We start from the raw sequence: 24629 nt of genomic DNA, 5'->3' as shown, positions 1-24629 counted from the left end.
CCTGCTCCCATCCCGAGGAGCAGCCAGCCAGCCACAGCCACCGTCAAACTTGTATTCAGGGCTGCCTGTGCACAGAGACTCAAACATGGAGTTTCTCACGTGTTCACAAAGACACACACACACACACAGGTAAGTATGAATTCAGCACTAAGTTCAATGGGGAAAACCCTGGTTCTTCCACTTCATAGTTGGTTATTGCGAAGCAAGTTACTTAGTCTTTGTGTCTTGATTTCCTTGCTTGTAAAGATGAGGGTAGTCATAGCATCTGCCTCACCCACTTGTGAAGGTGAAATGAGGCACAACGGTGAAGAGCTTTAAGTGGCTGACAGGCAGACGCTGGTGCTCCTGCATGTTCCTCCAGCCCTCCCCCATGGTCACGGCCACTTGGCTGCAGGATTGGCAAAAGCAAAACAGGGACAATATTATCTGCTTGATGGGCTGTTGTGAGGATGCGCAGAGGCCCAGCGTGGCAGGAGCCTGTCCCACAGAAGCCGGTGTCCCTGGAGCTCCTGCTGTCTGTAGCTGAAGCACAGGCCGCACAACTGGCGCAGGGAAGGATGGGACAAGGCCGAGTCTGGCCCCCAAGTCCTCCCAGGCTGGAGGTGGGTCTTACAAGGACAGAGCCTGCACCAAGGTGGCCAGAGTTGCAACCTCCTTGGGAGCCAAGCTGATCTGGCCAGCGCCCGGCGTGTGGCTAGGGTTGGGGCTGGCCGCCGGAGGTGGGGGGGTAGGGGGGTGGAGGTGGGGTTGCCGTGGGCGGAAGGAAAAGAGGAAAACCAGCTGGGTGGAAATTACCCTGCGGTTGGCTCAGGCGCCCATTACGCCGTATTTATAGAGCAGCTCTTAATTCCTCGCAGTGGAATTAACCCTTTCCAGCCTGCGGCACCAGCCTGGCGTCCAGGGAAGGGGGCCTGAGGTCGGAGGGCTCAATGGGAGCACCGCGCTGCCGCCAGCAGCCTGTTGAGGAGCAGGTGGGAAGTCAGTGACCGGCCCACTGTCCCCCTCGCGAAAAACAAACTTTGGATCCTGGGAGCGTGGGGACGAGGGGGAGGAGGGGCAGCGAGTAGGCCAGCACCTCCTTCCCCGGCCCCCGATTCTCCCTGCGCGGCCAGGACTGGGTTCAGGGGCGGGGTCCAGGCCCCGCGTCCTGCCCAGCGGGCGGGCTCAGGCCTCGGCCCCAAAACGCCGCCGCCGGGCCAATCCGGTCTCTGGGCGCTCCCGCCGCCTTTCCTGGCCCACGGCTTCCTCCAGCCCGCCCCGCCCCTCTGACTCCCCGGCGCCCCCCCGACCCTCACTGGGGTCCGGCCTCACGGCGGCGGCGACTCCGCGGGTCCGCCGAGTCCCGGCTCCCGGGAGTGGGCGCGGCGCGGTGAGTGCTTGCGTGGCGCGGGCTCGGGCAGCCTTTGTCTGGGCCAGTCCCTGCTGCAAGGCCGCTGGAGCGGGCAGTGCAGCGTCCCCTCCCTCGTAGGGCGCAGCCACCCGGCCTTCTCCCGGTCCGGAGCTGGCCCTTGCGGCGGGAGCAGGGAGAACCCGGGCGGCATCGCTGGCTCCCGGGCCCAGAGGCAGCAGGGGGCGGCTGGAATCCAACCCCGCCTCCAACCTGGCCACCCCCTCCCTCCAGCCCAGGGGGCTGGGGCACGCGGCGACCGGCCCTCCCCGCACGCTGCTTGAGGAGGCGGGGTGGGTGGTCGTGATTGCTGAGGCCCCGGGGCTGGGGGGGGTGCAGGGGGCCTGTGGGCAGATCTGTCACCATGTTGGTGATTCTAAAAAGCTTAACCAGCTGGCTGGAGCCGGGAGGGAAGCAGTCTCCCGCGCCGTGCGGAGGAAAACAGCTTGACCACGAGTTCTGAGGAGGGGGAGCTGCCGGGGAGGGGGAGGCGAGTGCTCAGGGTCCACTCTGCTTGGGCGTAAAGGATGAAGGAGTGGATGACCGGAGGAATTCTGCAGGCGGCGGTGGGCGTGAGGGGGGCATATTCTGAGACCAGGTAGGGACAGCTGGCCCGGGTGAAAGGGTGAATAGGTGTTGGGGGAGGGGAGGAGACAGTAGGACGCCGAAGAACGGGAAAGCACAGGGGTGAGGTGGTTTGGGCTTGGGAAGTCCCGGGGAGACAGCGGGTGAGGTGGGATGGAGACAGAAGGGAACCGGTGGAGGGAAGGTAGGGACCAGAGTCGGGGAGCACGAGAGGGGAGGAGCCTGAATCCCAGGTCTCAAGGGCCTCACTTACTGCTCAGCCATCATTGACAGCTTCGGGGGCCTAAGGCAGTGAACTGCCAGAAAAGGGGATTTATTTCCAAAGGGCGACCTGCCCTAATGAGAAATGTGTGATGAATGACTCAGATATGGGATATGTCATTGAGAGAAAATGCCAGCAAGTAGTTTTTTTTTTTTTTTTAAGAGGGGTGGGGAGGGTTTGTTTGACTTGAGAAAAAGTAGCTTCAAATGGGATGTGGGTAATTGTAAATGAGTCTGATTTCATCATTCAATTAGGGCTCCGGGTCCTTTTCTTACCTGCATCTTTAGCAGCCAGCTTCTGTTTTAGCAAGAAACGGAGCGGTCCGTCTTTAAGAGAGTTCTTTATTTAGTTCCGCCTCCTGGCTAATTCCCTCTGGCCTCCCAGAAATTCCTAGGAAATCCGATGCTGTGCAGCCCTCCTTGTAGTTTGGGGGCCTGCACCATAGGTGGGGCCCTTTTGGAGGCTGAGGGAAATTGAAGTCTAAACTAGAAACTGAAGTTTAAACTTGTGGGATGGGCAGGCGGGTCTCAGTGGCTGGGAAGGGCTGCGGGGTTGCGGGGCTCCGGGGTCTGGGTGTTGGCTCACCTTCCGCTCATTTGGGAATGGGCTGTTGTGGGTGAGCACATTTCCCTGACATCTGAAGTTTCCCAGCTTAAGCACCAGCACTTCTGTTAGCTGTTGAGCACGGAAGTCTCTCTCCTGTATTATGTGCAGCACCGTCTGACATCAGGACACTCATTTTTCTTCATGACGTCAGGTCAGCCTTGTGAGCATCAGGTTTTGCACCGAGGGGCCATATGGCAAGGGGATTGTTGGCATGAGCTTTGCACGTAGTGGCTTCAGCGATGCTTTTATTGGTCCCATGACTGGTCTTCGGAGTTCTTTTCTCTCTTCAAAGGTAGTTTCTGCGGCCCGCCTGCTCTGAGCTTCCCAGCCAGACCATGCAGCTTGTGAGCGGTGAGCAGCCCGTGCTGGTGGGCACCTGAGGATGAGAAGGGTGCCCGACCTGAAGACCGCTTTCCTTCCGGACCCTGGTCCTCTCCGGCTCTGCCAGGCACCTGACGGGAGCAGGCTGGCTGGATGTCCCGCATCGGGGTGCTTGAATGTTTGTGGAAAGGACAGCAAGAGAAGTGTTGTCCCTTCTGAGGAGGCTGTGTCCTTATTCTGGTGAGGTTGACATCCGAGTCTTCCTTGTGGCAATTCCCCCATCCTAAACTGCAGCCTTCTCCAGAGTCATGTACCTTCATTCTTTGGAGCAGAATTGGGGGTTCACACTGACATGGACAATACCGTTTGGGGTCAGAGACCCAGAGGGGTTATAGAGCCATCTGAGTTGGGACTCCACGGCACCCAGAGAGACTCCTAGAAAGTGATGTAGGACAGGCATCTGGCCTTTTGCTGCTTCTCAGGGTTTGGTCTGGGAGAAGAAAATGACCCAAATCCAAGCAGCCTCTGAGATTAGGACTCCATAGGGCATGAGCCTCTGGCCCTGAGTCATGGGGTCAGGAGAGGGAGAAGAATGGCAGGCAGGATGATGTCACTGTCCATGACCTTGTCCTCTGAGTGGGTGGCAACTTCTCATTGCCATCCCTTTCCCACACCCCCCCAGGACAGGAATGACACGTTCGTCCTCTAGCAAAAGAGAGGGAGCGTAACCCGGACCTAGGGGAGAGGGAAGAGGGTGGACATTAGTGACCCTTGAGTAATTTCCTTTAGTCTCATTGGCTCAGGATGGAGCAAACATCTGGAAGAGGGCCACGTGTGCAGTTACGCAACCCTCCCTCCCTTGCCATCCCTAGTTATGCCTCGCCTGCAGTATGAGTTTCCAGATAAGAGTGTTGCGTTTTCAAGATTGGGGGCTAGAGTTGCCCTGGATGCTCAATAAGATATCATCTAATTTCATCATCATGGCAGTCCAGTGAGGTAGGGTATCGCTAGCTCTGTTGTGTAGGTGGGGATACTGAGGCTCAGAAACAGGAAGTCCCGCCAAAAGACAAAGCTGGCCGATGCTGGAGCTGGGATGTCTGTCTCCAGGACTGGCTCTTCCTGGCCCTCTGGAGGCAGGCACAGGCTTCTTGTTGAATAGCCTGGCAGGATGTGCTGAGGGTCCCCACAGTGAGGCAGCAAGGACTCATCTGGGGGGTGGATGGGGAAAGGGCAGGCCTGATTTGGGTGTCTCCAAGCCCAACCAGTCACCTTGGCCTCCCAGCCAGGGCCATTGCTGAGTGCTTGCTCTTCTGGAAGCTGGTCCTCAGCATACCTGAGCCTCCAGGGGCCACTCCCACGCCCTCTGGTTCTGACGGTGCTCCACCTCCTCCACAACCCTCATATCTTCAGACATTTGGCCTTCTTGAGGCCTGGGGAAAGAATGTTGCAGGGAAACCTGCTGGCAGTGCAGGTGAGAAGCGGTTTTTGTTGGGAGCCTTGGAGCCTTGGAGCAGGGACGGTACCACCTCTGGAACGCAGGGCTCCCAGGTCACCTTAAAGTCAGCATAGGCTCTGAGGAACTGGGACTTCACAGGGGAGACACTGAACTGTGTCCTTGGGGGAGAGGCCCCGTATTGGGGGATGTGGCAGCAGCAGGAGTGGTACGGGCTGGTGCCCATGATGTGTAGAGCCGTGACCTGGCTTCTGGAAGGAGGAAGGGGGAGAGGACTAATAGGGGTGAGCCGGACACAGACTGTATCAACTAGAAAATGGAAGGAGGCTTCTACCCCCATTCCCACACCCCAGGGTTGTGTTCCTTATCGGGTTTCCAGACCCTTCTCCCATGTACAAACATCCATCCGTCCATCTCTCTATCCACCCAAACGTGTGTGTGCTCGTCCATTCATTCATGCATTCACTGAACACGTGCTGAGCACTTTGCTAGAACTAAGGATACGAGAGTAAACAAAGCCAACACGTTTCCTGCCTGGGGAAGTTCCAGTGCGACAGAGAGAAAGCAAAGCGGGCAATGCGTAACAGGGGCTGCCCTAGAGTGGTGGACCTCCGACCCAGCTTTTCTGCCAAGGGGACCCTCAGGAAAGAGTGGTGTTACCCAGCCATCCAAGAAGAAGGAACTGTGTTTGCAAGGGAGCTAGAAGGCCCACTGTTGGGGGTGGCAAGTCCAGGGAGGTGGGTGGGGCCAGACCAGGTAGGGCCATGGAGAAGCTAGGGTCTTATCCCAAGAGGCCAATCCCGAGATAAAATATTGAAATAGTAAAAGTGATGACATGATGCAATTAGTGTTTTCATGGCGGCCATTCCAGCTGCTGTGTAGAGTGTAGGTTGTAGGCTGGCGTGTAGAACTGGTTGGAGAGAGGGTTGGGAGACTGGTGGACAGGCTTGTGTGGTTACCAAGCAAGAGATCGTGGTGACGTGGAAGACCAGAGAGAGAGGCAGAGGTGGAGAGAGAGAGAGTAAAGATATTTCAGGGGTCAGCAAACTTTTTCTGCAAAGGGCCAGAAAGTGAATCTTTGAGGCATCGCCTCCACTTGCTCTGCTGTCATGGCGCATAAGCAGCCCCAGACAACACCCAAAGGAGTGAAGTGTGGCTGTGCGCCAATGCAACTTCATTTGTGGACACTGACGTTTGCATGTCATGTAATTTCATTGTGTCACAAATAATCTTCTTTTGATTTTCCCCAACCATTAAAAAGGTAAAGAACGCCTTTCTTAACTAGTGAGCTGAACAAACACAGGTGGCAGGGTGGGTGGATGTGGTCCTCAGGCTGCTGTAGTTTGCAGACCCCTGAGATACATTTTCGGGGTGGCTGTTCTTGGGGATGGGCTGTAGAGATGAGAGACGCTCAGGTTCCTGGCTGGAGCAGAGGGTGAAGAGGGGTGCCTTTACCATGCAGAAAGCACTGGGAGGAACAGGCTTGGGGGAGAAGTCAGGAGTGAAGAGGAAGATGCCTGGGAGCTACTGGAGAGACTTAGGAAATGGTTGGGTTTAAGGTTGGAGCTCAGATGAAAGGTGCAGACTGGAGAAATAAATTCAGGAGTTGCCAGAATATAAGTGATATTTAAAGCCATGGGAGTGGATAAAATCATCTAGGGAAAAAAAAGTAACAGAGATGGAGAGCCTGGAGGACCAAGGAAGTGCTGGGGAAGGAAGGGCTTGCGGGAAATACAGGTGATAGGCAGACGGAGAGAGACATGGGGGACTCATCTCAGGCCATAGTGCATTTTGTTACCACAGAAATGAGGTCGTACAAATATATCGTTCACCCAACATGTGAACGTGTCGCACACTTGTCTCCATATTAGTGTGCCTTCTTTTGAAAAGCTGTATGCTACCCTCTGTCTAGATTGGCCATAGGTAATGTACCAGTTCCCCATCGTTGCCCGCTTTTGCTGCCACCTGGGAATCTTTGAGCAGTGATGCTAGTGTTTCCCTATTTGCTGCTTGTTTTTAAAAAGCCCACAAGCTAAGAATGGTCTTTACATTTCTAATGGTTGGAAAAAATCACGGGATTCATGAAAATGATACGCAGTTCAAATCTGAGTGTTGGAGCAGAGCTCTCTCTCTGCCACACGCTCTCTGCAAGTGCTCTCCCGCCACGTCGGGTCACTGTGGCAGATGCTGGATGGCCCACAGAGCCTGCAGTATTTTCTCCCTTGACCTTTGCTGACTCCGGCTTGACTCAGTCCTACATCCGTGACCAGCAGTAGGTCCACACGCAGGGGGAATGAGTTGTTTGGAGCAGCTCCAGGAGGGTACGGTCTCGAAAAATTCTCTAATGCCTCAAATTTCCACCATCAGCTCTTTCTTATTTTGAGTACACCATTGCTCTTCTACGTATCTTCCTTTAAAATTTAAACCTCCTCAGCTAAGTTAACGTTATATTATTGACCAGTCAATCAATCAAGGTTCGGCCTACCTATAACAATAGGTACTCCTCATTCTTCCTCATCACCTTCCAACAAAGTCCACACAGAACTCCCTGCTCTAGTCCCTGCCTCCCTTTCAGCACCTTCCCCTCTGGTGACCAGCACCTTGCAATTGTCTCAGCCACACTGAATTGCTTGCAATTCCTCCCGCTTGCCACGCTGCTTCTTAGCTCTGTGCCCTCTGCCTGGAATGGCCTTTCCCAGCCTGACCGTCTGGTAGCTTTGGGTCAGTTTTCAGGGTTTAGCTTTGGGATTACCAAGTGGTCCTCGCTGCATCTTAAATAGCACAGTGTGCGGGGCTGCAGTGATGTGTGTGCAGGCTGCTCGAGGACAGACCCGGAGTTTAGGCATTTCTCTGTTCCCCACGTCTGCCTACCGGGTACTCGGGGAATGAATACTTCAATTACCGAATGCGTGAATGAATGTATATTCAAGGACTCCTCCAGTGGCAGTTCCGTCTCAAACCGGCTTAAGAAAACAAAAAGATCGGCTCAAGGACCTGGGCAGTCAGCAGGAGCAGCCTGCCTGAGGCATGGGAGCTTAAATGATGTTTTCAGGGCACTGTCTCTGTATTCCTCCAGCTTTCATCTTTGCCCGTTTACTTGTTTGGGTCAGTTCTTTACATCATTGGTAGCTGATAGATTCTTGGCTAGTGGCTCCAGAGCACATCCTCCTCCTTAGTAACCTCGGCAAGAGTCTTTTCTAATAAGTCCCACAGGGACACTCTGGGATGTCTCTGACTGGGGGTGTGGCTTGGCTCCCAGTCACCACGTGGGGGTGGGACAGGTGTTCTCCTTGACCAGGTGTGGTCACAGGCTGAATCCTGAGGCTTTGGAAGTCCAGTGGACTGGGTTCCCTGCAGGAAAGTGGCTTTGTTATCAGAAGGAGCCAGTCTAGAGAGAGAGAGAGGCGCTCCAGAATAAAGGGTGTACAGCAGAATGAGAGCATCAAGACTAGAGACTGAAGATAGATTTGTTCCTCATGTTTTGCTTCTTCCTCAAGGAGCGAAGGAGCGAGCAGAAGCTGTGAGGAAGGAACTCCCAGGTGGGGAGGTGATAATCTCGTTTAAATGGGTTTCTCTTCTGGCCACAGGGACAGTCTGTCGAGGTGCTGAGTGACCTTGAAAATAAGTTCTCTGAGAAGCTGTCAGGGATATTTCAGGACAGCCTGGGGTAGACAGCGGAGGGAGAGAAGTGTAGCTGGAGGTTTTAGCCTTTCACAGGTTCCTGCAGTTTGCAGGATCAACTCAGGGTCCTTAACCCATCCCTAACTACCTCCCTGGCCTCGTCTCCCAGGAGTGTCTGTCTTGCTGTGGTTTCTCCCTCCTCCACTGCCTCGCTGGTGCGGCCTCCTCTGCTGGGTAGCTGGGGTGTCTCCTCCTCTATGAGGCCCTCCCTGAGCCTCCCCGCTCCTCCTGCAAATCAACCCTCTACCCCCACAATCCCTGATATCCACCTGCCTCAAAGAGCTCGTCATGTTCTATTTTAATCATATATTTTCTCCCAAACCCTTATCCTGTTTTTATTATAAAAGTGACATTTCCGCCCTGGAAGGTAGCATGTTGGTTAGAGTGTCATCCCAACATGCCAGTGTTGGAGGTTCAATCCCCGGTCAGGGCACGTACAAGAATCAGTCAATGACTGCATCAATAAGTGGAACAGCAAATCAATGTCTGTCTGTCTGTCTGTCTCTCCTTTCCTCTCTAAAGTCAATAAGTAAAATATAAAAATAAGTAAAAGCGATATTTCCGATATGCCGCTTAGTAGCTTGGTAACGTCGGGCAAGTTAATGACTCTGCCTGAATTTCCTCATCTGTGAAGTGGGATAAAAACAGTGGCTCGACTTGCTGGGCAGCTGAGAAGAGTTAACGTGTGCAAAGGCACTTGGAACAGAACCTGGTGGGCAGCAGGCATTTGACACTGTTGGCTTTTATTATTATTATTTGCTGCAAACAAATAATGTAGTGCGATGGGCACTTAGGAAACTTAATGGTGAACCCAGTCCAACTGCAGAGCAAGAACACTGACGTCTGTCTGTAGCGCCCGGCACCGTGCCCCCAGGATGTGGGTGTTGCCTGAGTGGACACATGAAGCCCGGGAGACTGGAGGTGGGCAAATAACCAGTTTTACAGGGAAGAAGGTCGCTTGTGGGAACAACAGGTTGGTGAACTTGTCCTTAATCCCTGACAAAGCCCTGGAGCCAATTTTCAGGCCATTTTCCTCACATGGACCTTTTCTCTGGTTCTTCTCCACGTGATGGGCTCTTTACTGGAAGTCGTGATGCATCCCGTGACAGCCTAGGGGTGGAGAGGAGCGGGTGGGTAGCTGGGTGGCAGCTTAAGGAGGAAGACGCACAACAAGCCCTAAACACTGGAGGGACACTGATCCCAGGGCTGTGGGGTTGTCCCATTCCTGCCTTCTCCCCGAGGACCTGGGCGACGCAAGAGAGAGCAGGGAGAGGAGAACATCCGTTTTGGAAGGCATTCATCCACTCTTTGTTCTTCGTCCACTGAAAAAGTATCGAGCACATTCTGTGCACCAGGAACTCTCCAAACAGCACTTCAGAAGATTGTGGTTACACCACACTTACATGGTTAAAATGGTAAGCTGCATGGTAGGCATGTTTTGGTACAATTTAAAAAAAAAAGATCACGGTAGTTGGAGTGATGAACTCAGCTTAACCAGATGAAATGCAACAGTAAAACTGAAATCTCCTGTTAAGCTCCAGCTCTTCCCCCAAATCCTTCAGAAGAGGGTGGAAGAGGCGTGTTCTGACATAAGAAACGTCCACGCCTGAGGAGAATTTTTAGGAGTTTATTTGAACCAAACTGATGACAATTGCCAGGAAGCAAAATCTCAATGGATTGAGAAACTGCTCCAGAGAAACTGTGTTCCAGCCGTTTTGCAGCTTATTTTCATACCTTAGGATTAAAGAGGAGATGTAAGGAGGGTTACGTGGAATCCACTGGAGATAGATTGGGGAGGCTAAAGGAAGCAAGGCAGGGAGATTGATTAGAGAGTAAAGCAAAGACACGTTCTTTTGCATCAGCCGGTACAGGATAGTCACCGTTTACAGCACACAGAGACTGTATGTGGGCAACAAAATAGCAACGCAGGGTTCTGGGGTCTGGTGCTCTTGTTTGGCCAGGTTGTGCCCGGAGGGGCCCAGAAAGCAGAGTATTGTGATGTTTCAAAGGTCTGTTATCTTAGATGCAAGAAGACAGTGGACAGGCTCACTTACTGTAAACATTGACTTCAGTCAAGGAAGCTACAGGCCTAGGATGAGATTACCGTGTGACTCACTTGTAGTTAGGCATTGTTACCTTCAGACCGTCCTACGGGGTTACTTTGGTCTCTGAGTTTGTAGGGCCCGCCGTGCAGGCCCCCTCTGAGCTTGTCAGGTTTAGTGTGCGGCCCCTTTCCGTCCACACTTGGATCAGCAGCAATACATGAAAACAACGGATGGTCGTTGGCCATACCTTCGACCGTCCATCATGTTGGGTCATTTGGTGGACGGTATGACAGGGGTACCCATGGGTGACCTCAAGAGAGAGGAAGATTGAATATTGCAAGGAGGGGCACACTTGTTCTGCACGGTCCAAGGGGTCGAATGAGGACTGACGGGGGCTGTATGAGAGAGAGATTTTTGGCTCGATATAAGGTAGAGCTTTCCACCAATGGGAGCTGCCCAAAAGCCAGGACACTGACTTGGGAGGCAGTGGGTGTCTCTCAGGGGGAGGGGCAAACAGAGGGTGTGCCGATGGCCAGAGACAGGTTCCCTGTTCTGATGCCTGCCTATTAATTTCCATAGTTTCTCCAGAATTTGTGGGGGGCCTCTTCTCACTTCATAGTTGCCCTCAGCGATCTCGACTTTGGCTTTCGCTACCACCGGTGCGCAGATGGCTCCCTTGTCCCTCTCTGTTCCAAGTCCGGCTCTGTGTGTCCAAGGGGTCCACCACCAGGCATTTTGGGGGGGATGATCCATAGCTCAAGCCCAGGAGGACCCATACATCCCCCTAAACGTGCATCATTTCCGGGGTCCCCTTCTCACTGTGTGTGCCCACTTGCACCCGTTCTCTCAGCCCCTCCCCCCCACGCAGTCCCCAAGCCCGGCACGTCTACCTTTGAAATAAATCTAGGCCAGGCCTAGAAATCTAGTCGCTGAGTGACTCTGATGAGAGAGTGTCCAGTTTTTCTTCCGAAATACTCATTTTAGGTGTGGGGTGTTTTTTTCTCCTCTGAGCAGTGGCAATTTTCCTGGGGCGAGCAGAGTGGGGGGAGAAGGCAGGAAAGTAAGGGAGGGGGGGCTCCCTGAGTTAGTCACACTAGGGGCTGTAAGAAAGACGGCTAGAATAGATGCGCATTTCTTACCCACCTGACCTTCCGGGTAGGTTCAGGGCTGATACTGCAACTCCTCAGGGCCTTCTGTCTTGCTGCTCTGCAGTCCTCAGGGTGTGGCCTTTGGCAGCATGGCCGCATCCGTGTTCCAGCCGGTGCCAACAGGGAAGAGAAAAGGGAGGGTACATGCCCTCTCTTTAAAGGCATGACCCAGAAGTTGGGCATATCAGTTGGTCTCATCGTGTTCGCTGCTAGAAAGTGGTCATGTGACCACACCCAGCTGCAAGGCAGGCTGGGATCTGTAGTCTTTAGCTGAGTGACCAGGTACCTAACTGAAAATGCCTCAGTAGAAGAGGAGATGTTAGGCGAAAGAGGAGAACTAGTTATTTCTGTAACAGTGGTTTTGCACACTTCAGGAAGACCTGCGTGGCAGCTAATTGGCTAGACCTGAGGGATATAGTACCTGAAGGCTTAACACACTAATGAAGTTGTAACAACTGCCAGCAAAGCTCTTTTTTTTTTATGGAAGGAAGCATTGAGCTCAGAGAGGGGAGGTCACCTATTAAGACTGCACAGCAAAGGGTCAGAGTGAGGACGAGAACCCCAAATTTGGGCTCACTTTCTACCTCTTCAATGAGATCTGCCTGAGAGGCACATAGGTAGTATCAGGAGGGCTGGGACTAGCTAGGGAGGGGCCACCTTCCCCAGTCCGTCTGCCTGGGAAGGGCTAGTCAGGGCTGTCGGGTCTCCGAGGGGCCTCCCTGTATCTTAGGCCACACACTGCACTGAACTGCAATGATTCATGTGCATGCACACCTTCCCCGTTGGAATGTAGAGTCATCTCTCTACCCCCAGTACCTGCCTAATCATGAAATGCATTTCTGAGTACCTGAATAGATGTATTTCCAAGGACTTCTTCAATGGCCAGCTATAGAAACTCAGCTCAAACTGGCTTCAGGCGGGAGTCGGGGGGCAGGGAAAAGACTGGCTGAAGTGCCTGGGCAGTCTAGATGTGCATCTTGCCTCAGGCGTAGCTGTATCCAGGGGCTTAACCACTGTTTCTAGAAGTGGTGCTTCTGTGCTGTGCAGGTTAGCATGGATTGACACTGTTTATATGCCTAGACACTTGCCTTCTTTGTGGGAAGCGTTGCCCAAGCAGCCCCTGCAGGGATTGGGAGAAGGCAGGAGAATATGGGCTGCTGCTGGTAGCCATGGTGAGGGCACGGAGTCCCTTTAGGACACCCCCAATTCCCGGGCACCTTGGTATAGAGCCCAGTCTTAGCCCTTGGGGTCACATCTTGCATTGTTTCTCAGGAGCTCCCCTGTGGCTCCACCTCTGTTGGAGTTGCACTGTGCCTGCTGCGCTCTCAGGCTAACGGTGGCCTGGGCCCCTCACTCCTGCTTCTTTTGGAGATCCCTCCTTGCAGAGCTCCTTGGAGTTCCCACATTCAGCCAGGACTGGGATAGGAGATGGGGGAGGAAAAGGAGGAGAAGGAACGGCTGGCTGGTGACTCACTGGGAGGGGGAGGCATGGGCTGCCTGCAGGGCTGGTCCGCCTAGGGGGTAGAATTCCCCTTTGCACAGAGAGACGGGAAGGGCGGTGCCAGCGCTTGTAGTCCCGGGTCCAGGTGCGGTGCACTGGGCGGGGAGCTCATCGGTCGCCAGGGGCAGTGATTGGTTTTCTGTTCCCAGGCAGGCTGCTTCTACTCACTGGGCAGCACCTCATGTCCCAGGTGTGTTTTTCCTTTCTGCCCTCTGCTCTTGGGTGCCCAGCTGTTGTGCTGGAGCCACTGGGTGCTGTGGAATTCTCAGGTCTCCTCAGTGCTGGGCTGTCAGAGGAAGCCACAAAGGAGGGACCTTTCCTGGGTCCAGCGTCTAGGAAGGGAGAAAAGGGAGCAAGCCCAACACCCACCCCTGGGGCCTCCCTCATTCTTTCACTAGAGGGAAGGCGAGCTTAGCCCTTGGGGAGCCCGGATAGGTCTGATCAGGAGAGAGTGCTCCCTGACCCCCCACATTCACAGAGGTGGCAGGCATTCCCAAGAGACCTCAGTCAGTAAAACTCCAGAGGCAGAAATTACCTTGATGTTTGGAGGCGACAGCCATTAAGGAAGGTCTTGAGTCCTGGTCAGGGGGCTGTGTACTTGAGCAGTAAATGGGGAGCCGTGGGAGACTCTTGAGCAGGGGCTAGGATGTGAGCAGGTTCATGCCTTAGGTCCTAAGAGGAAGCACCGCAGAGATGGGGTCATCTGTGGGGACAGAGTGGTGGGTGTCAGGAGAGTCGGGATGGGAGATGGAAGACGAAGACATGAGAAGCCAGGAGAATATACAGGCCCAGGAACAACAGACAGGCCTTGGCTTTTCTGGGGATGAAAGTGAGAAAGGGAGGCTTGGAATCTGGGAGCTTCTTAATCCTTAGTCCTGGGTGCTTCCCTGGGGGACAGGCAGGCATGGCAGGACACTAGCTTTTCCTGTGGGCCACGGTGGCCCTATGGCAGGATGTGGTGCTTGCCAAGGATGCTTTATGAATGGAGCGGGAGGCTGCTGACTCAGCAGCTGGTGAGGCACTAGGTCACCAGGTTTGGACCGGAAGCATCTGGGAAGGAAGTGGCTGCTCAGGGCTTCCCCACTTCAGACAGCTAGGACGGGGCTGGCAGGATGCACTGGGTGAGGTTGAGGGACTCCCTCAGCCCAGCTTCTGGGTGTGTGGGGGCTGGCATATGCTTAGTTGGGATTAGAAGGGCTGAGACCCTCTGCCTGTGACTGGAACTGATGTTAATGGCTGTAGAGTTTTGCCCCGTGGAAGGGCAGAAGGATGTGGCTGGGAACTCAAGTACTTCTCAGCTGTGCTAACTGGCAAATCACAGCACATTAGGTTGCCACTTCGCTTATATGGGCTTTAAGTTGGTTTTTTTCACTTACAAAATGGGAGTGAGTAGTTCAGCCTGTCTTCCCCGGGGTTATGAGAATGTGAAATTATTTCTAGGCTTGTTGATCGGCGTGGTCTGTGTGGCTGGGCGCTCACAGTCAGGCGGCAGCTGTGGGACCCAGGCAAAGGCTGCAGCAGCCCGCCCAAGTCAGACACCACGGGAACCAGGCCTTAGACGGTGGCGGCAGAACGAAGCTCGGTTAAAAAACCTTGATAATTGAGTTCTGACTAAGAAAGAATTCAGAGACAAGACTGAAACTATAAAAGTTTGTTTAGAAAGTCACAGAGGTAGAAGAAGTGAGCTGTAGAAGGAATGGGCTCAGGAAGCAAATTACACAAGCAACAAGAGAAGGACCCTGGGAACTTAGGAGAGAGAAACATTATGGTAACACACCTGGCGGGGAGAAGAGGGGCAAGGGAAAGGCACAGGTGTGCCTGCACTGGGTCCTCTGTCCTAAGGGATTTTAAGGATGGAGATTTTAGGGAAGGTCCCAGGGGAGGATCTCAACAGAATACTCATCAGCTTCCCAGATGTGTCCTTTCAGGGTCCTGGTCTCCACTGATTGGTTGGCGCCAGGGCAGAGGGGGGTCATTAGTCATCACAGCTGGTCCTGAGGCAGCCATGGCATCACTTGTCTTGTTTTGCTGCTTTTCTGGGCCTGGAGCTAAAACATTGGAGGCCAAGCTGTCATCTCTAGGGGTCAATGCTTAAGGAAGTGGTCGTGCAAGGGCACAAGTGGGAGTTGCATGAGACTACCATTCGGTCCCTTGTGTCCTCCTCCAAGGCGGTCGGTCTACTGCGCGACTAGTGACAAGCCAGGGGAGGGAAGGTCAGGGGAGGGTCTGAGCCACATGGCTGGTGATATGCCAGGGAGGAAAGGTCACCCAGGGGGCTAGGTCCTTGGTTCCCCAGTTTTGCCAGTTGCTAGACACCTGGGGCTTTCTGCTGCGGTGACCTGCACCTGGCCCTTCTCCTTGCTCTGCTCCCGTCAGTCTGGCCCCTTTTCAGAGATCCAGGGAGGTCGGGGCCTCCTGCTGAGGTCTGACCTGAGGCCACAGACCTCTCTCAGTCAGTCCTCACTGCAGCCTTGGGGGTCATCCCCAGCCCTGGCCCCTTCCATTTCTGATCCATCTTGTTAACTCAATCTAGTGTATTAAGCCAGCAAATGTTCCCCCTCTTTGGGCCCCACACTCGTGCACCCGGCTGCCTCCTAGAACTCGCCCCTGGAAGTCACAGCACAAACTGCGCTGACTTCCCATGCCCTGTGCGGAACCCTTCTGTGTTCTCCGTCTCAGTGAGCGCCCCACCTGGTCACTGGGCACAAAACTGTGGGCTCCTGACCGCTCCCTTTCTGTCCCCATATTCTCCAGTCCTGGCCCTTTCACCCAGACCTGCTTCCTCCCTTCTGCCCAGCTTGTCTCACTTCCCCTGCAGGTGTTTGCAGAGTACAGCTCAGACCATATCCTTCCCCCAATTCCAGAGTCTTTGGCAGCCCCCAGCTGCCTTCAGGGTAAAGACCAGACCTGTTGGTTTATGTTTAAGTCTGGCTCCAGCCTCAGTTCCTCCTCTCCCTGAACCTAAATGAGCACATCGTTGCCCTGAGCTGGCCCATCTCGCCTCTACTTGCCTCCTTCTCCTTATGTTTGCATCCTGGTTCTGAAAGGGTGGGTCGCAGCTACCTGCCCCGGTTTAGCCTCCCCAGCGATTCAGTTCCCTCCCAAAATCTCTCAAAACTTGCGTCAGTAGGGAGGAGCCTTGTGAGTGTGTGGGAGGAAGGACATGCCAGCTGCCAGTTGCAACCTGGCCCCGGGCTGGTCCCTGGGAGGTGAGTGGGCTGTGCTTGGAGAGGACCTTTTGAGACAAAGGCTCCCTTCCTCTTCCTCACAGGCAGGGGCAGCCTTCCGCCACCGAGAGCCCAGCTGTCAGCTGCCTCAGAGGAAGATGGGCAGTCCTGGCACAGGTGTGCACGTGGTCACTGCCCTCGGAGTGCTGTGCTTCTGCCTCGCAGGTGAGGGGCGCGGTGCCAGGTGGGGCTGGAGGTGGGGGAGGGGGTCGCACTCCCGCCTCGGGTCCTGTGGAGCCTCTGTCTAGCGGGGATCAGGAGGGTTTGGCAGTCTCCGCCCAGTCTCTCCTGCACCCTGTCCACGCTCGTTCCCACCTCCAGAGTCCAACAGGCAACTCATTCTACATTTCTTAGCCTCCGTTTCTTCTTCTGTAAAATGGCGTTGTGAGCACTACCATGTCCAGGGTCACCTCCTCAGCCAGGCTTTCCTGGCTACCTTGTATAAAATAACACATCCCTCCCCATCCCCGACCTTTACTTCACGCTGCTTCTGGCTCTTGTGTCCACGTGTGACATATTGTGTTTCTTTTCTTGTTGCTGTCTCCGCTCAGAGAACAGGATCAGTGCCAGCCCCATAATAGGTGTCACCACGTTGCATAAATAATGGAAATCTTCCTGCACAGTGCTTGGTACAGAGTTGGCATGCGACAGTGGCAACTACACTTTCGTCACAATATTCTCACCTTCTGTTTCAAAGCCTAATCTGTACCACCTTCCTCCACGGGGAAAGAGAAAGCTGAGTGTCTGGTGCCATCTAGTGGTCAAAAGAAGGAAGCCTCTCTCTCTCTCTCTCTCTCTCCACTGCTGCTCCTATTTCTCTAGGGGTCCAACCTTCCCGCATCTGTGGGCCACACTGGAAGAAGAGTTCTCTTGGGCCGCACGTTAAATACACAAACACTAACGAAAACTGATGAGCAAAGAAAAGGTTTTAAGTAAATTTACGATTTTGTGTTGGGCCGCATTCATAGCCATTCTGGGCTGCGTGTAGCCCGTGGGCCAGGGATTGGACACCCCTGCTAGAGAAAGGGATTTGTTTGGGTGATTCCTCAGGTTTCATTCCCCAAATGCCCCTAAAAGGGGCACCTGGGGTTGCAGGGAGGGATTCAGGGCTAGTTTAAGACCTTCAGAGAGCTCAGTGCACTGCAAAGGTTAGGAAACCCCTGCCCCTTGTGCAAGTCACGATAAACGTACTACCCTAAAATGTCATTTTTCTCAATTCAAGAAATCTTTATGAGTTCTGGACTCAGTAGATTTTGTGTTAAGACTGATTTTCACACTTTTTGAGTGTGCCTGCTTTGCTGGTTATCCAAAGCACACACTTAATCTAGTACCCAAGGATGGCAATGCCAGGGGAGGGGGCACACCTCCTCAAAAGAAGGACCATTGGGGACCCCTCCCTAACTTTCTAGAGCTCTAAAAGAAAAGCTGGATTGGAGGCAGAAGTGATGGAGTGGGGGGGCTACAGGGTAAATCCACAGGATGGAGGGCGGGGGGAGTGGGGGTTTGTCTCTGGCTGCTTGCTCCCTGGCCCTGCCCCTTGGGGACACACTTGACCCAGGCTGCTGGGATCCGTGCTCCTGTGCTCCCCTCTCCTCGAATCCGTTAGCACGCCCTGTTCATTCTGCCTCCTAAATAAAGCTCCCATCTGTCTCATTCTCTCCATCGCCACTGCCGCCCTCTGGAGCTGAACCATCATCACTTCTTACAGGGACCACTGAAGTGCCTTCTAATCCGCCCTCTACAGAGGAGCCGGAGTGAGTTCTAAGCACTCAGATTACGCCTGAATAAACCCCCAAGTGACTTCCCATTACACGTAGAAAACCCTAAATTCCTCACCGGTCTCACGAAGCTCTCCCACCCAGATGATTTGGCCACACACTGCCAGCTTCCCGACCTTGTCACACAGCAAGGTGGGTCTCGCCTTGGGGCCTTTCCACCTGCTGGTGCCTCCACCAGCAACTCTTACCCTGGCTCTTTGTGTGTCCAATTACAATTGGCTGCATTTTCTCCCCACCCCCTTGCCCTACCCCAGCCGAGCCCACCTCCCTCCCTTGCTTCCACCCTCCGCCTTGGTTTTGTCTATGTGTCCTTAAAATTTTCTTTTTTTAAATATTTTTTATTTTTCAACTGCAGCTGACATATTATATTAGTTTCAGGTGTACAACATAGTGATTAGACATAAAACTTACGAAGTGACCCCCCCCAATGGTATTTCTGGTGTTAGTGCCTTTCTAGCACCATAAAATTATCACAATATTATTGGCTCTGTTCCCTACGCTGTACTTTACATCCCCATGACTGTTCTGTAACTGCCAGTTTGTACTTCTTAATCCCCTCACCTTTTACTCCCAGCCCCCCCCTCCAAAGCACCCTACCATCTGGGAACCATCAAAATGTTCTCCGTATGTGTCTGTTTGTATTTTGTTTTATTCATTTATTTTGCTTTTCAGATCCCACATATAAGTGAAATCACGCTTTCCCTTAGCATAATACCCTCTAGGTCCTCCCATGCTGTTGCGAATGGTAAAATTTCATTCTTTTTTATGGCAATCATATTCCACTGTATGTATGCACCACTTCTTTATCCACTCATCTGTTGATGGACACTTAGATTGCTTCCATATCTGGGCTTCCATAAATGGTGCTGCAGTGAACATAAGGGTGCGTATATCTTTTCAAATTAGTGTTTTGGATTTCTTTGGAGAAATACCCCAAAGTGGAATTGCTGGGTTTGTCTCTTATGACGGCCTTTGTTTTAAAGTCTATTTTGCCTGGGATAAGTATCGCTACCCCAGCTTTTTAATTTCATTTCCATTTTTGTGAAACATTGTTTCCATCCCTTTACTGTCAGGCTGTGGGTGTCTTCGATCTGAAGTGGGTCTCTTGTAGGCTGCATTTGCAAGGGTCTTGTTTTGTTGTGCATTTAGCCACCGTGCTTTTTCATCGGAGTGTTTAATCCATTTACATTTAACGTCATTGTTGATAGACATGTAGTTATTGCCATGTCATTATTCATATTTTTTATCTTCTCCTTTTTCTTAAAGAAGACCCTTTAACACTTTGTGTAATGTTGGTTTGGTGTGACGAACTCCTTTAGTTGGACCTTGTCTGGGAAGCCCTTTGTCTGCTCTTCCGTTTTGAACGATAGCTCTGCTGGGTAGAGCAATCTTGGCTGTAGGTCCCCGCTCTTCATCACGTTGATATCTTGTGCCAGCCCGTCTGGCCTGCAAAGTCTCTGTTGAAAAACCAGCTGACAGTCTTATGGGAGCGCCCTTGTAGTCACCTAAATGCTTTTTTCTTGCTGCTTTTAAGATTCTCTTTGTCTTTAACCTTTGACATTTTAATTATGATGTGTCTTGGTGTGGGCCTCTCTGGGGCTCCCTGTGCTTCCTGGGCTTGTGTGTCTATTTCCTTCACCAGGTCAGGGAAGTTTCCGTTATTATTCTTCAAATAGGCTTTCAATTCCTGTTCTCTCTCTCTTCTCCTTTCTAACCCATATGCTATAGACATCGAGACGCTTGATGTTGTTCCAGAGGCCCCTTAAAGTACCCCCCTTTATTTGGATTCTTTTTTCTTTTTGCTGTTCTCATTGGGTGTTTTCTGCTGCCTTATCTTCCAGATCGTTGACTGGACCCTCTGCTTCGTCCGTCCGCTGTCTTGTTGATTCCCTTTCATGGATTCTTCATCTCTGACTGGTTCTGTTTTATGTGTTCTGTTTCCACCTTTATCTTTTCCACCTCTTTGTTGACGTTCTCACTGAGATCTTTGAGCATCCTTAGAGCCAGTGTTTTGAACTTTGCATCTGCTTGGGTCCATTTTGTTTAGCTCTTTTTCTGGACCGTTTTTCTGTTATTTGGGCCGTTCCCTTGTCCCCTCGTTTTGGTTGCTGGCCTATGTGTGTTTCTGTGTATTAGGGCTGCTCTGACTCCTGTCTTGGTAGCGTGGCCTTATAGCAGGTGTCCTATGGGGCCCAGTGGCACACTCATCTGAGCCGACCACTCCAGGTGTGGTTGTGCGGCCCTCCTGTTGAGGTGGAGCCCTGATGGCTGTTGGCCTGTCAGTGGCAGGGTTGGCCCTCAGGCTGTGACTCTAGTGGGGGCAGGGGAGGGAGCTGTCCTGCTGGGGCCACCCTGTGGGACCGGATTGCTTTCACGGGCTCTGGCATGTCAGGCTCCTTTTCATTCCCTTTAAATATCAGCCGAATAGCTCTAAGAATGTGCCTCACAGCCGTATTAAAGGTATGGGTGTGCTTTCTTCCTGGTATGACAACTAATCGTGTTTATATAAGAAAAGAAAAAGCACCGTGATCCTTTCTCATTCACTGAAGCACACTATTAACATTTCAGTACATACTTTTTTTAAACGTCACTTTCCGATTTATAAAGATAATATATACGTAGGGGAAAAGGAAGCCAGCAGAGACAGTTGTTAAATACCTGCCAGGTGTTTGAAAACCTACCGCCTTACTTTCTAATCCACTCAGGAATGTTTTCTTCCTTTCTGTCCTGAATCACGTGCTAATAATAAGAATGTGTGTGCTTGTGTGTCCCTCTCCTCCATTAAAATGTCAGCTCCGTAGAGGTGCGACGTTGGTCCTCTTGTCTTGCATTCCTAACTCTTACACTTGGCAAATAGTAGGTGCTTACTGATGTAGTGAGGACTGAAGCCAGTAAACGTACTTTAGGTCTCAGGCCTCAAAGGGCAGGTGTATGGGGCTTGGAGTTAAACCAGGGGGAGGAGACTGGGGAGGCCCAGAGTGCCCCTGCCACTTCTGACTGCCCCACCCCATCGACTCTGCCCCCAGGCACCGCCTTGGACGTCCAGGTCCCTGAAAACCCCGTGGTGGCCCTGGTGGGCACAGACACCACCCTGCGCTGCTCCTTCTCGCCTGAGCCCGGCTTCAGCCTGGCGCAGCTCAACCTCATCTGGCAGCTGACAGACACCAAACAGCTGGTGCACAGCTTCACGCAGGGCCAGGACCAGGGCAGCGCTTATGCCAACCGCACCGCTCTCTTCCCCGACCTGCTGGCACAGGGCAACGCCTCCCTGAGGCTTCGGCGCGTGCGTGTGGCAGACGAGGGCAGCTTCACCTGCTTCGTGAGCGTCCGGGACTTCGGCAGCGCTGCGGTCAGCCTGCAGGTGGCAGGTGAGCGCCGGAAGGGGGCGCCCCAACCCCCAGCACACCCCTCTCACTCCCTGGCCCCTTGTCCACTGCCCGGTGCTGACCCCTGTGCTCACAGCGCCAGGCGCCCTGTTCCTTCACTGCGCCCCTTCCGCCCTTGCCTTACCTTGTCCTTTACCTTTTGTCCCCTCCAGCTCCCTACTCCAAGCCCAGCATGACCCTGGAGCCCAACAAGGACCTCCGGCCTGGGGACACGGTGACCATCACGTGCTCCAGCTCCCGGGGCTACCCGGAGGCGGAGGTTTTCTGGCAGGATGGGCAGGGGGTGCCGCTGGCAGGCAACGTGACCACTTCACAGATGGCCAACGAGCAGGGTTTATTTGACGTGCGCAGCATCCTGAGGGTGGTGCTGGGTGCTAACGGCACCTACAGCTGCCTGGTGCGCAACCCCGTGCTGCGGCAGGACGCTCACGGCTCTGTCGCCGTCACAGGTAGGGGACAGGTGAACAGCGGGGGAGGAGGGGGGGAGCCACCCCCTTTTTTTGAACCCTGGGCTGGAATGTAGGTAGGTTTGGGTGCTCAGAAGACTTGAAAAATCATTTTCACGTATTTGAGGTGTCTCAAACTCTCCCCCAAGGAGTCCTTAAGGGACTTGCGTCAATGAGCTGATAAGAGGCATTCGTAGTATTTGCTGTCCTAGGAGCACCTGAGCTAGCGCTTGTGCTTCCTGTACTGAGTACCTGCCTGGAGTCTGAGACTGGGCGGGAATTCTGGGGCAGCCGGGAGGCGTGGCCCCAGGACCTGGTGTCGGAGGGTTTTCCTGTGGGAACTTCTCTGGGTGATGGGAAGCCTTTGCTGCATCGTGGGCACCATCTGGTTCCGAGGCCCTGAGAGGGAGCTGGGCCTCTGCAAGTGGGCAGTCCCCGGCAGCCCATCACTCTCAGCTGCAGTGGCCGGGGCTCTCTCTGCCGCTCCCATGTGCTCAAGTACTAGACGATACCACAGTCCCTGGTTTGGGGATCCTAGGCCAGACACCGTTTCCCTTCCCGAGTGCCCGCCTCAGTGGGCTTCCCTTGCGTCTGGAGATGAGCGGGCTCAGGCCAAGGCTCGGGCCCAGGGAGGCCATCTCCTTCTGTGTTTGGATCTTATTCTGGCTCCTCAGTCCCTTCCCATGGGCTACCTGGCCTTTCCCAGGGGCCTCCCCGTGTTCCCTGGGGTCAGGACAGCAGGTTCAATCCTGTTTCCCCTTCCCATGACTTCCGTCCAACCCCCAGCCCACCCACGTCCCGGTCTGCACCTCGCCACAGGTTTCTGCACAAGCCTCAGGGTTCATTGACTTATTCCTGATTTTCTTCCCCTCCCAAGTGTACCTACACCTTCCGAGGCCTTCACTTACCTTCTAGGTGTTAAGACTCACTCCTTCTTCTCTTTTAGGTATTTCCTTCTGGCAAGGCTGTGTTCCCTCTGCCCAGCCCATTCCCAAGATTGACCCCACCCTACTCCTGGAGACCCCCCTGGGTCACTGCTCTCTGTGGGGAAGTCACTGCCCCAGCCTCTTAGGTGTTCTAAGGGGCCTCCCTGACATTTTAAAGAACAGCCTGGTGTCCAGTGTGTGTTCAGGAGAGAATGAGCTGTCAGGTAGTGAGATTGGCTTAGAGTGGTCAAGAGCATTCTGCAGGGACAGGTGGGAGTCGTTGGGACCTTGAAGGGTCCTGGTAATTTGCACACCGGGCTGAACTGGATCTTTGCCACACTGTACAGAAAGGGCTTCTCAGTATAAATGTAATTGCAGGGAGAATGTTTACCCCACCAAAGACAAAAATCTTTACTTTAACCTTTAGTAACTAACACTTAAAGTGCCTTCATTTCACAGGTGAAGAAACCGAAGCCCTGAGAGAAGAGAGGACTTGCCCCAGCCACAGACTGGCACGGTGGCTTTGGCTCTGCTGGGGGCCAGGCAGCTCTTTGAAAATTAGATAAATGATAAGTGCAGTGGTTTGCATTTCAATTTTGAGGGTGCATGGCCCCTCTAAACTCTTATCATGCGTGGGGTCTGTGGACCTGGGTTCCGGTACCCTGCAGTGAGCAGATGACCCAGGACCAGAACTGAACTCAGCCTCTCAGTCTAATTTTCCTCCTCCCCACCACCCAGCCTCCTGTTTCCGTTAGAGCAGGTCTGGCCTACTTGGGAACCCTTGGCCTGTATTTTGCTTTGGGCAGCTTGGTGCCATGCCCAACGTTCTCAGAGCCAGACCTCCAGTCCTGCAGCCTCGTCTCTCCCCACCACGCCTGCTGGAGGTTGGTGAGGTGGCTGTGCTGAGGCGGCCGTGTGGAGCAGGCACTGGGCGTGGAGCCTAAGGACACAGCTCTGCGCCCTGCTCTGGCCTTGACTGGTTGAATGAGGGCAAGTCTGACCTGTGTTCCAGACACCGGCCAGGGGCGAACCCAGAGAGAGAGTCTGTCTCCCTGTGGGTGTTCCCGGGGCTCTGCTCTGTCACTGCGCAGGAGCTGCACCCTGGGGTCTCCAGGAGTTTCTCCCACGTGCTTCACGGACTGGCCCCCCGACCCCTCGTATCAGCTGCTGTCCTCCTCTCCTCCTTATTGGGGTGATGGGCCCCTTTGCTCCCAATGTCCACAGCGGCAGCTTTGCCAGTCATGCCAGCTGAAGGTGCCAGCTGCTACAAATGCCCGTGTGGGTGCCGGGGCCTCCACTGCCGAAGGGCTCGGGGCACTGCCCTCAGCACGGTTGATGCTTTCTGCTGCTGCTGCTGCCCCGGGTGCCTGTGGTCTCCAAACAGTGCAGGGAAGCAGCGCTGTCTTTGGTTAGATTTGTTGTCCCTAAGGCCCCTTCCCAGGACCCAGCAGGGGTCCAGGAACCAGGCCAGATGGCATGCTCAGAACAGCTGTGGCCCTGACCCAGGTGTGGGCACTGAGCTCCTTCCGTCTGCCATGGCACAGTTAACAGGAGGGCCCTCAGCGTTTCACGGAAACACGCCCCTGGCGCGTCTCCCCACTCTGGCGCCCTCACTGCCCACCCTCATCGACATGCGGGGTCTGCGAACACTTTCTGTGAAGGGCGGGACAGTAAACATCTTAGGCTTTGTGGGGCACATACCGTCTCTTGCTGCTGCTGCTTTTTCATCTCCTGGTGTTCCTCCTTTTCCATTCTTTTTTATCTTCACCTGAGGATGTGCTTACTGATTTTAGAGAGGGAGAAAGAGAGGGAGAGAAACATCAGTTGGTTGCCCCCTATATGCACCCTGACCGGGGACCGAACCCGCAACCGAGGCA

General features: G+C 53.7%; 1 protein-coding gene across 4 annotated transcripts in view; it reads left to right on the top strand.

Moving 5' to 3' along the window:
• The first annotated feature begins 534 nt into the window (after positions 1-534).
• Positions 535-24629, top strand: part of CD276 (CD276 molecule) — a 30209-nt gene continuing 6114 nt past the window's right edge. Inside the window, exons 1-5 of one of the 4 annotated variants that reach the window (XM_053928586.2) lie at positions 1300-1369; positions 3133-3401; positions 16261-16381; positions 21021-21362; positions 21533-21829. In XM_053928586.2, coding sequence (XP_053784561.1) covers positions 16315-16381; positions 21021-21362; positions 21533-21829 — 706 coding nt within the window. In that variant the 5' untranslated portion in view covers positions 1300-1369; positions 3133-3401; positions 16261-16314. Of the gene's footprint in view, positions 603-825; positions 972-1299; positions 1370-3132; positions 3402-9394; positions 9711-16260; positions 16382-21020; positions 21363-21532; positions 21830-24629 lie in introns of those variants that run through there. The other 3 variants (XM_024557452.3, XM_024557453.4, XM_045192830.2) reach the window with 3 other exon arrangements.

Source organism: Desmodus rotundus, chromosome 7 (genome assembly GCF_022682495.2).
Source record: "Desmodus rotundus isolate HL8 chromosome 7, HLdesRot8A.1, whole genome shotgun sequence".
In the NCBI taxonomy this organism is placed as follows: domain Eukaryota; kingdom Metazoa; phylum Chordata; class Mammalia; order Chiroptera; family Phyllostomidae; genus Desmodus; species Desmodus rotundus.
The sequence above is the reverse complement of the archived record's forward strand: the minus strand, read 5'-3'. Positions and strand labels throughout refer to the sequence as shown.